Source organism: Artibeus jamaicensis, unplaced genomic scaffold, assembly GCF_021234435.1.
Source record: "Artibeus jamaicensis isolate MK-2021 breed Jamaican fruit bat unplaced genomic scaffold, CSHL_Jam_final contig_332, whole genome shotgun sequence".
In the NCBI taxonomy this organism is placed as follows: Eukaryota; Metazoa; Chordata; class Mammalia; order Chiroptera; family Phyllostomidae; genus Artibeus; species Artibeus jamaicensis.
The window spans coordinates 35127180-35138536 of NW_026521788.1; the positions used below are offsets into that span (position 1 = coordinate 35127180).

The 11357-nt window shown below is 47.6% G+C and overlaps 1 protein-coding gene across 1 annotated transcript; it reads left to right on the forward strand.

The window, feature by feature from the left end:
* The first annotated feature begins 521 nt into the window (after positions 1 to 521).
* RGR (retinal G protein coupled receptor) lies at positions 522 to 11114 on the forward strand. The gene is made up of 7 exons (XM_037144216.2): positions 522 to 618; positions 2382 to 2538; positions 3588 to 3709; positions 6645 to 6789; positions 8077 to 8194; positions 9956 to 10069; positions 10513 to 11114. Exons 1-7 carry the CDS (start codon positions 540 to 542, stop codon positions 10633 to 10635), a joined length of 858 nt encoding a protein of 285 aa, XP_037000111.2. The 5' UTR covers positions 522 to 539; the 3' UTR covers positions 10636 to 11114.
* The last annotated feature ends 243 nt before the right edge of the window (positions 11115 to 11357 follow it).

The window sequence follows — 11357 nt, forward strand, 5'->3', positions numbered from 1 at the left end:
TTGAAGTTCTTTCTACAACAGCAGCTGACTTCCCAGCCATCATCCTTCCCTCCTTGCTTGTGAGGACATGCATGCAAGAATGTAGACACATATATATGTGCACACACATGTACACAGGCACTCAGCTTGTCAGCACCTGAACAAACATGTTGGGAACTGGCTCCTAATCAGTTCTCGAGTACAGCTGCAACATCAAACCCCTCCTTCTGCTTCCCATCCCTCCCTTAGTTATGCAACTCTTCTAAATCAGCTCTCAGCCACACACCATTTTGATTCTGGGTCCTTAATCCTGTCTAGTGGGGCTGAAATGAATGAGATATGGTTTCATCCTGGCTTCACAAAGGTTGTACTGTCCAGCTGGTGAATAGGTTCCTTCTGCTTGGGCCAAGAGGGTGATTTGGGAGGAGGGGCAGCAAGAAGGAGCCCAAGATCTAGCATAATCACCTGCATGCGCCAGCATGTGAGATGGCTCTTTAAAAGGGAGGAGCCTGGCTTTGGGAAGCCAGAGAAGAGCTGGGCCAGCTGGAAGGAAGGCAAGGATGGCAGAGTCCAGGTCCCTGCCCACAGGGTTTGGGGAACTCGAGGTGCTGGCTGTGGGGATGGTGCTTCTGGTGGAAGGTGAGCCAGGCAGGACCTGGGGTGTAGTGGGGAACCAGCAGGCTCTCAGAACCCGAGCCACAGCTATGAAACTGACAAGGAGAGGTCACTAAACTCTGTGACTCGATCCATGGGGGCTTTGATGGCTGTACCTGTGAGATGCAACCTGCAGGCTGGGAGCCTAGAGGGAAAAGCCAGGCAAGGGTAAGGGAGGGAGGGACTTTGAGAGGGGGACATGTACCCAGCGCATGACCCCAAATCAGGGTTCAGGCCTTTGCATTGCCCTTTCCATAAGGAGAAAGTTTCATCCACTCCCAGGAAATTCTGCTGAGAATTTTGTATAAAATCAGGCCCCTGATAGGCTCTAAGAGATAGCTTAGCCAACTGTGTGACTATAATCAAGTCACTCAGGCTTTCTGGCCCTCAGTACCCTGACATTCCATGTGGGTGATGATGAAGATCAGATAGGATCATGGGTATAAAGTGCTAGCTGAGATAGATACTCAATGAGTTCAGTTAATTTAAGTTCATTTTAAATTCATTCACTCCCAGCCTCTCCAGCACCCCCATTAATGCCACCATCTCCATTCTCTCCACCCTAAGCATTTCCATTCTAAGGGTGATCTGGGTCCATGAGGTGCCAGCCTCAACCCAGAATCCCTAAGATGTTCACTGAGGCCAGAGCTGGGACTGTGCACCTGGGAGCTGGGTCACCCCAAGACTAAGTTGTTGGAGATGCAGCCCTTTTTCAGAGCAGATCCAGAGAAATAATCCTCAAAATTTTTCAGCCTGTAAGAAATGACAGTGGAGAGAGCAGCAGCAGCACAAGGCTGGTCCTGGTGGCCCTGGCCTCTTCTCCTCTCTACAATCTAGCATCTCTCTATGTCATCAAACAATTTTACCACTGCGTTTCTTTGCACATGCTGTTCCTGTTTCTAGAATGCTCTCTCTGCATCTTATCTTCTGACTGAATGCTCACAGTTTTGAAGACAGGATGCTTCCCCATTCCTCATTTTATTTTTTAATTGCTTTTATTATTGTTTAGTTACAGCTGTCCCTATTCCCTCCCCCCCACCCATTCCCACATTATTCACTTTAGATGGGAGAAGCCAAGGCTCAGAGAGTGTAAGTAGTGACCAAGCTGAAATTCAAAGTCGGATCTTTCTGCCACCTGAGACCACCCCCATCAAAGCTCACCTCTCTGCCTGGTGTCCTGGATAGCTCCCCGCTCTTACGACACCTCCTCCTCCTCGAGGGTCTTTCTTATGTTGCTCCACAGCACTTAGAGAAGGCATTCTGGAATTCGAAAGACTTGAATTCAATTCCCAGCTCCATCTCTTACAAGTTGTGTGCTTAGGGCAAGTTAGCTAGGGTCTCTGAGCCTCAGAGACCCAAATGTAAATTGGGAGAACAACATTCATCTGAAGATTGAAGGACAGGATTTTTGTAAAGTGCTGAGCACCATGCTGCCTGTGATAAGGACTTGGGGGCCATTCATGATTACAAATGTTCTAGCATAAACTGCGCTGTGCTTTATGGGCTTTCTGCCTAGTCTGTCTTCTCATTAGACTGCACATGGTACAGAGCAGGGTGTGAGTCTTACAGCTTTCAGTCTCTGAGGGCCAGTTCTGCTTGTAGGTGTTTGATGAGCTGCACTCAGAAACTTGCTAAATGTGAAGGATTAGGGATAGGAGGTTGTTCAGGCTCTGTCCACCTCAATCTCCCGGTTATGATCCTGGGTGGGCCTCAGAAACCCGCTATGGCAGTTTCTACTTTCTTTTCAGCTCTTGCCGGTCTCAGCCTCAATAGCCTGACCATCCTCTCTTTCTGCAAGAACCCGGAGCTTCGGACCCCTAGACACCTGCTGGTGCTGAGCTTGGCTCTTGCAGACAGTGGGATCAGCCTGAATGCCCTCGTTGCAGCCACATCCAGCCTCCTTCGGTAACATCCCCCCTACCTTCCACCAGTCCCTGGGCTCTGGGTTCTTGCCTAGGGCCTGATCTCTAGCCACTGAGCAGCAAAGCCAGAAGCATTCTTCCTAACAACTGAAAACTGACCCTAGCAGGGAGGGCAGGCTGAACTAGGCTACATCTGAATTCCAGACTTTTCAAAGTTTCTCAAACCTGACCAACAGAGCTGACTGACTGTAGGGATGAAGAACATGGGCCCTGTAACCGGGCTGCCTAAATCTAGATCTTGCCATCATTATTTCTACCTCTTGGCATCTTCTCTAAATTGGATATTATCACCTAACTCGTATGGTAGTTGAAAGTATTGACCTTTTATTATTTGTAAATAACTTAGAATTGGTACCTGGGAAGCCCTAAATACATGTTTGTTAAAGTGAACAGCATTTTGACAAGAGTCTCAGACCTTATGTGCAAATCAGGATCTTCCAACATGGCCTCAGAAGGTGTTTACATGACTGTTTTCTTAAGCAGACTGAACATTGGGCACTGCAGATGGGACTGGAGTCCACCTGGGCATTAATGATCTGTGGGTCTAAATCAGTGAGGATTCCTTGCTGTGATCTCCTACCTCTGCCTAGGATGAAGGATGGGCAACTGAAGCTTTTACCCTTGCTTGGCCTATGAAGCCAAGATTTGGGAGGCCTGAGTTCTACTCTCTGACTTTGCTTTCATTTGCTCTGTGACCTTGGCTCGGTACCTTGTCTTCTCTGAGCCTCAGTTTCCTAATCTATTGAAGAAAGTTATAAGCTCTCTTTCCAACCAGTACAGTTCCATGTACTGTAAGGGAGGCACCTGATCACAGAGAGAGAGACCTTTGTTCCAACACTGGTGCTGAGCTTGGAGAGTTTGCATCTGGCTCCACACCTTCAGGCCAGTGACTTGAACTCTAAGGCCCATTTCCTCATAGAAAACAGATAATAAAGCCCTTTTCTGAGGAGCTGGGCCAATGTTCAAGAAGGTACCCTCTGAGAGGAGGGCAGGGACAGAGGGGAGGATCACTGTGCCCGGTATCTCCCACAGGCACTGGCCCTATGGCTCAGATGGCTGCCAGGCTCACGGCTTCCAAGGCTTTGCAGCAGCACTGGCCAGCATCTGCAACAGCGCAGCCGTTGCTTGGGGGAGTTATCATCACTACTGCACTCGTATGTTTGGGGCTCCCAGGGGGGAGGGACATCCATGCAGTGAGGGTGGATGGAATGAAGATCTGCTCAGTGTCTCCCAGCTCAGGGGAGTGTGGGTGGGGGTTAGTGTGCACAAGGGTGGGGTATGGGCAGTCAGGAAAAGAGAAAGGCTGGGAGAGTGCAAGAAGAGTGTTGAGGTATGGGCTGGAAAACCTGCAACCTCAAGCAAGTCACAGGTCCTCACTGAACCTTAGTATTTTCCTTTGTGAGATGGTTTTAGTGACCAGCCTCACAGTTTTATTCTGAAAATCAAATGTGATCATGGATGCAGAAAATGTCCTTGAAGATAGGCACTGTTAGGGGGCAGAAAGGTGATATGGGGGGGGCTAGGCATGTGCCTCCACACTTCATACTTCTGCAGAACTTCTGCCATGCCGGAGCTTCATAAAAACCAGTATAACTCTGGATTTCCCAAGCCGTATTGTCAAACATCATCTTCATAATTGACCCTATCAGAGTACCACCTGTTGTTATCTACTTGATATTTCTTTTTTGGAAGTAACTCACTTTAAAGATTTTAAACACCGGCTTCATTCTTGTTCTAAACAATATCTGTGACATCGCAGCTTTAATATTCTTTTTAAAGTGTTTTTATTGATTATGTTATTACAGTTTTCCCAATTTTCCCCCCTTTACCCCCCTCCTCCCTACCCCCCAATTCTCCAGCCTTCCTCCCACTTAGTTCACGTCCATAGGTTGTACATATAAGTTTTCTGAGTCCTCTGTTTCCTATACCATTTTTATCTCTCCCCATTTATTTTATGCCTATGAATTAGGTTTCTTCTTCCCTGTCTCCTTCCCATCCATTCCCCCCTTCCCTTCCCCACTGAACTCCCTCTGTGTGATTTCCATTTCTCTGATTCTGTTCTTGTTCTGGTTGTTTGTTTAGTTTTTCTATCCATTGTTTTTGTTTTCTTTTAGGTTTATTTGTTGATAGTTGTGAGTTTGTTGTCATTTTATTGTTCATATTTTTCATCAGACGGTTGCACAGTCTGTCTCCCTCCCCAGTTTTGCCTGGTTTATCTGCATGCTCGAATGTGGGACTACCCGGTCAGCAGTGCATGCAGTGCCTGGCTTCACAATTGCCACTTCTCTAGGTCTGCCTGTTGCCACCTCACACCCAGGATTCATCCACTGCCATCTTGTGTGCCCGGGGTGACTTGTGTTCCTGGGGCGACTTGTGTGCTTCCTGCCACTATTTTTTGTGCCCCAAACCCTCTCCACTCAGCTGCCCAACTCTGCCCTGCCTAGTGGTCTGGATGAATGTGTTTATTTTAACTTCTTGGTTGTCTAACTTCCATGCAGTTCAATTTCCTGTCAGTTCTGGTTGTTATTTTGTTTCTAAATTGTTGTTGTCCTTATTTTGGTTGTGCAAGGAGGAACAGTGTGTCTACCTACACCTCCATCTTGGCTGGAATCATGTCTCTTCTTATAAAGGCACTTAATCCCATCATGGAGGCTCCACTCTCATGGCCTAAGTACCTCCCAAAGTTCTCCAACCCCGAATACTGTCATGTAGTGATTACGGCTTCAATATGTGAATTTGGGGTGGCAGGACATAAACACAGTCCATAGAAGGAGGACATATCCAAGCAAACTCCTTCTGGGGCTGTCAGTGGAATCAAAGTGTCAGGATAAGGGGGTTTGTAGGCCTCTTCTCTACTGACCAAACCCCGCCTAAAGTCTTGTCCATTATCCTGGAGTGTTTTTATTTCTTGCTTTAAAAAATATATTTTAGCCATGGCTGGTGTAGCTCAGTGGTTTGAGCGTGGGCCTGCGAACCAGAGCATCGCAGTTTGATTCCCAGTCAGGGCACATGCCTGGGCTGCAGGCCAGTTCCCAGCAGGGGACGCATGAGAGGCAACCACACATTGATATTTCTCTCCTCTTGAAAAATTTCTCTCCTCTTGATATTCCCCTCTCTTGAAAAATAAATAAAAAATATTTTTTTAAAAAAAAATATATATTTTATTGATTATGCTATTACAGTTGTCCAAATTTCTTCCCCTTGACTCTCTCTGCCTGGTATCCCCATTTCCTCCAGGAATCTCCCCCTTAGTTCATGTCCATGGGTCATGCATATAAGTTCTTTGACTTCTCCATTTTCTATACTTAACATCCCCCTGTCTATGTTGTACCTACCAATTATGCTTCTTAATCCCTGCACCTTTCCCCCAATTCTGCCCCTTCCCTCTCCCAGCTGAAAACCTCCTAGCCGCTAACTAAAGTAACATGACATAAACTATGGACAGAGAAGGCATCTGGGGAAGGCATTCTGAAGTGAGATCCAGGAGGAATCACTGGATGAGAAGGGATGGGTGAGGCTGTAAGGGATATAGGTGGAGGGATTGTGGAGGAGGTCAGGTCAGTGAGACTGGTCACACCAAAAAATGCTGTCAGGACCCAGCCTCTGTCAGTGTGACTGAGATGGAGCCCCAAATCCTGAGTCAAGAGTTCTCAAAGAGTATCCTGAAAGCAGAGACAGTGATCTGATTCTGAGTAAGAGCTGAGATGGTGGTAAGTCAAGACTCCACTTTCTTCTCCCAATGACCCTCACCTGAACCACTGTCCATGTTTCCGTCCTAATTTAGCTTGGGAAGCACACCTGTCTTCTTTCTCGGTCCTCTAAAGAAGATGGTATAGAGTGTCTACTACAACATCTTCCCATCTATTATCTCTCTTGTTCTTCATAACAATTCTCTAATGCAGGAACTATTATTCCCTTTTGTGAAGAAGAAAAGTGAGGCTCAGAGAAACTTTTAACTTGACTGAGGCACTAAGCTATTAAGCATCAGAGCCAGGATTTAGGACCATTTTGCATGACCATGAAGTTCATTCTTTGTCACCCTGATAGCTGTCATCTCCTCTCAACCATCCTCCTCCTCTGTCCATGCAGACAGCCCATTGGCTTGGGACACGGCTGTATCCTTGGTGCTCTTCGTGTGGCTATCTTCTGCCTTCTGGGCAGCACTGCCCCTCCTGGGCTGGGGCCACTATGACTATGAGCCTCTGGGGACATGCTGCACCCTGGACTACTCCAGGTGAGGTGGAAGGCTCCCTTCCATGGAAATCTTGGCTTTGAGCCCTATGACAGAGATGTCATAGCTTAAAATCCAAATGAGGGAATGTCAACATTTGCCAGACAATCTCAGCTCCTTAGTTATGATACCCACTTGCAAGTTAACAATGGAACTGGGGAGAGCTCATTATTAACACTGACCAAGTGATCGAATTGTTATGCAAATTGAGGCAAAGAGTTGCTCACCAAAAAAGAGAATCAAAGTGGTCTCATGACCACTTTATCATCTTCATCACAGTCAACTGCCCAAGTTCTGACTTTATTAATTTCTAGAGGAATCATATCTGTCCTTGGATTAAGTAGATTGAAAGAACATTAAGCTCTTTGCATTGGGAGGGACCCCCTTGACAAAGCATTCAGGTTTCTGAATTCTCTGGGCATCTGCTGTGAGACAATCCTTGGGCCAAGCCCTGGAGAGACAGCAGTGAATGCATAGTGACCACACCCTCATGGGGCATGTGTCTAATACTGCCCCACCCGTGGGTCTCTGGGGAGACCAGGACTTAGGGAGACCTGTTAGGGGAGGGGTCACATGGGCTCCAGCTCCTCTCTTACTTCTATTAGAACCATGTTGCTTTCATCTGCTTTACATGTTTACTCACATTTACTGAGGGAGCATCTGCCCCTGAGGAAAGCATTTTCCCAGGTGAAACCCACTTGGGGACCCTGGGTCTGGTGCAAGCATCCCACCAGGGCACTCCTTGCAGGTATTTTCCCAGCCTATATCCAGTTCTTCTGACATCCCTTCTTCCCTCCTATCCTTAGCGGACAGCACCAAGGTGACATGATACCCCCTTAATAAAGGGTCTGCCATTCCACCTCCCATGACCACAACAATTTCTTCATTGACACAGTGCCCAGTCTGTTCACTATCCTCAGGCACCTTTCAACCTCTGTGCCAGGAACACTCCTTGAATGCTCCTTCCTCTTGGTCACTGACACCTCCATCTGATAAACATGCTCCCCAAAGGAAAGTGTCCCAGTCTCCATGCTTGGGGCACATACAAAACTAAGCACTTGAACTGGCCAACAGCGAGTTGAAGGAGGACCCTCCCTCACCTCAGCTGCCTGGCTCCTTAAGGCAAGTTTTAGGAGGACCTAGTGGCTCTCTGGCTCTGATTGGAGTTAAACTGGGACCCAGGAGTGCCCACATTCTGAGTACCCACCTGAGGGGAGTGGCCGAGGGGCTTCCATGGTAGTGATCTTCACAGAGAGATGACCCCTACTATCCTACCCCCTCTGCCTGCAGAAACTTCACCAGCTTCCTGTTCACCATGGCCTTTTTCAACTTCCTCCTGCCCCTCTTTATCACATTTATATCCTATCGGCTCATGGAGCAGAAACTTGGGAAGACAGGACATCCCCAGGTAAGGTCTAACTTTTAGAGCAGAAGAAATCTCTCTGTCCCACTCAGGGGCACCAGGGAACATGAGTGATGTGACAGACAGCAATTGGGAGTTTTCTGTGTTTTCAACAATTGAAGTAGATCCAGCTTTCATAGAGATGAGGAGTTAGGCAAGAATGTACCCTCCCTGTGGATTGCCAAGATGTGGAGGGAAGGTCGGGATGGCTCAGACTCACTGAACAGACACCGTGACCCTGAGGACCAGGGCCCTGCCAGACACCCTCCATGCTGTGACATTTCTTTCTCCCCAAGGATGTGAGTATTGGCACAAAATTACATACTTTTTAAATTCTGTTTTGAATCGCTTTGATATGTTTAATTTAATCACAGGCACAAGCTGTTACCCACAACAGAAAATGACACCTGCAAGCATAATTGGCCAAAAAAAGCAACACTTCAAAATAAGCCCCTCTGGCCATTTCTGAATTTCTACATTAATATTCTCTTGCCACAATTTTTTTGTAACTTTATTACCTGGTTAAATCTCTAGCAGATGAGCCATATAAGCACAAAAGATTTTTTTAAAACCACGTATTAATAGTACTTTATGTGAATTACGTCATTTCATTTTTGCAACCACTCTAGAGGAAGGAAGGTTTTATTATCCCTATGTCACAGACTAGAAAATTGAGCAGGAGTGGGGTTAGCTAAGCAATTTATAAAAAGTCAGAATTAGGAACAGCAGCATTGGATCAAACCTGGGTCTGGGACAATATCACCAAGTGGTCAATCATGAATCATAAAAAAATAATTCTCATTGAAACATTTAATTTGCCACATTATTGTTTTCTTTGAATGGGAAAAGGACTATCCAAATCTATTTTCCCTGGAGTCCAGGCTTCCCTCAGGTCTCAGAAGGAGGATGAGGGACCTGAATCACATCCCAGGCTCCCAGTTGGGTGCTTACCTCCTCATTACCACCTCCAAGGCCTGTCTGGGTGCTCAAAGTCACCACATTCATTGGAGACAAGTCTGCCACACAACTGTTCTCATTTTTCTGGGTTGACTTTAAACCATCAGTTCTGATAGCATCAGCAGGAGTTGCCATGCACTGGCCCAGGGACCTTGACTATGAGCTTAAATCACCTTTTTTGATAAAGGAAGACATAGTCAGGAGAAGATAGACATCAATTTTTAGTGTCAGAGTTTATCATCTGAGTGTATGTGAAAAGAAGAACATGGCAACCTCTATCCTAAAATCAGACTACCAGTTGAGTGCTTCCCTGTGGTCCCAGGTAGTAAGTACCACATCACCAACTGCCTGGCTGTATCTCACTCAGTGGAAAGCAGCCCCTTTGAACCCAGGACAGGTTGACCAGCCAGGTAGCTGCAGTTGCTGATGGAGAGCTGGTTCTGGGACTGAGGTGTGAGAGCAGCTCAGCCTGGGCTGCTCTCACACCTCAGCCCACAGCCACACTCACAAGACCCAGTACAGAAGCTCATTGCACCTACACCCTGCCTCCAGGCCAGTCAGGTAGTATCTGACCATTTTACAGACAGGGTAACTGAGGTCAAGTAAGCTTAAATGATAGGATTAGGGTCATGCATCTTAAACAGCAGAGCGATCCCTCTGGTCCCAAGTTCACCCTCAGGCTCTGAACCTTCACACAGCCTGGTCCAGCTGCCCAGCCCTTGCAGAGTGCTTACACAGTCCTGGGGCTGAGTGGGGCTGCCAACCATTGGAGCAGGTCAGTGCCTTCCTCCTGTGACAATCTCTCCCCAGGTGAACACCACCCTGCCAGCCAGGATGCTGCTGCTCGGCTGGGGCCCCTATGCCCTCCTGTATCTGTACGCAGCCATCACAGATGTGACCCTCATCTCCCCCAAGCTGCAGATGGTACAGATGCAGTTCTAGCTCTGGGTTCAGAGCTAGAACTCTCTCCATGTTTGTGTCTCTGTTTCACCCCATCTCTCTTTCTCACTTTACTGCCTCCATGAGAGTCTGTCTTTCTCTCTTCCTTTGAAACTCATAATTCACTGGGAATTTGCTTGTCACCCAGGCCACGTGGGGATGCTGCTTGACCTTGCCTCAGCCTCATGTGAGATGGCAGAGATAGACAGCCAGATGGTGAACATGCATTCTGGGGTCAGGGGCTGACACTGTGCCCAGGGAGGCATGTGTTCTCACACATCATCCGACAGCTTGTCGGGAAAGATGTAGAGGCAGCAAGACAAATGATTGGTGGCTTAGGTGCTAGGCAGGGAAGCTGAGGTCACTAGGTGGGACCAGAGAGAGGAGCAGAAGCTTTGAAACTTGTTTTCTGGATGTTTTTGCAACAGGTACCCGCTCTCATCGCCAAAACGATGCCCACAATCAACGCTGTGAACTATGCCCTGGGCAGTGGCATGGTCCACAGAGGAATCTGGCAGTGCCTGTTGCCAAAGAGAAGTGAGCAGGACTGAGCACACTGAGCCTCTCCACAGGGCTGCTCAAACGCAGGCCCACCCCTGCCACTCTGGACTGAGCTCCAGGATGGGAGGCTGCACAAGCAGTCCTACCCTGCAGCCTCAGAAGCCAAGCTCCAGACATACATCATCCACCCCTAGGCTGGACACAAGAAAGGAGCTGGGCTTAGGGCCAGAGAGACTTGAATGTTAGTTGTAGCCCTCCACACAGAAGCTAGAGACCTCGGGAAAGTCATTGTTCCTGACCTTAACACAAATAATTAATATGGCCCTGGCTGGTGTAGCTCAGTGGATTGAGCATGGGTCTGTGAAGCAAAGGATCACCGGTTCAATTCCCAGTCAGGGCACATGCCTGGGTTGCAGGCCAGGTCCCCGGTAGAGGACACATGAAAGGCAACCACACATTGATGTTTCTCTCCCACTCTTTCTCCTTCCCTTCCCCTCTCTCTAAAAATAAATAAATAGAATATTATATATATGGATTCTCCAGGGCTATTGTGAGACTTGAATAAGAGAATGTATATGCACCATGCACACAGAAGCTGCTCATTGGAACAGAATTGTTAGGACTTGGGGTTTTACATCAAAAGGGGTAAAAGTCCTATGTTACCTGTGGGTGCTCAACCCAGGCTTCCAGCATTCATATGCTGCTTGCTAAACTATCATCTGGTGTAAGTGACTTACTCTGCCTGTACATCTTTCCCAGCCTGTGAGATGTG

What these genes read in the sequence shown, in the direction of transcription:
- RGR (XM_037144216.2), top strand. Translation starts at nt 540, where the DNA reads ATGGCAGAGTCCAGGTCCCTGCCCACAGGGTTTGGGGAACTCGAGGTG. An exon ending in GCCACATCCAGCCTCCTTCG is followed by an intron (nt 2,539 to 3,587) that starts GTAACATCCCCC and finishes TATCTCCCACAG; the next exon opens with GCACTGGCCCTATGGCTCAG. An exon ending in TTATCATCACTACTGCACTC is followed by an intron (nt 3,710 to 6,644) that starts GTATGTTTGGGG and finishes CTGTCCATGCAG; the next exon opens with ACAGCCCATTGGCTTGGGAC.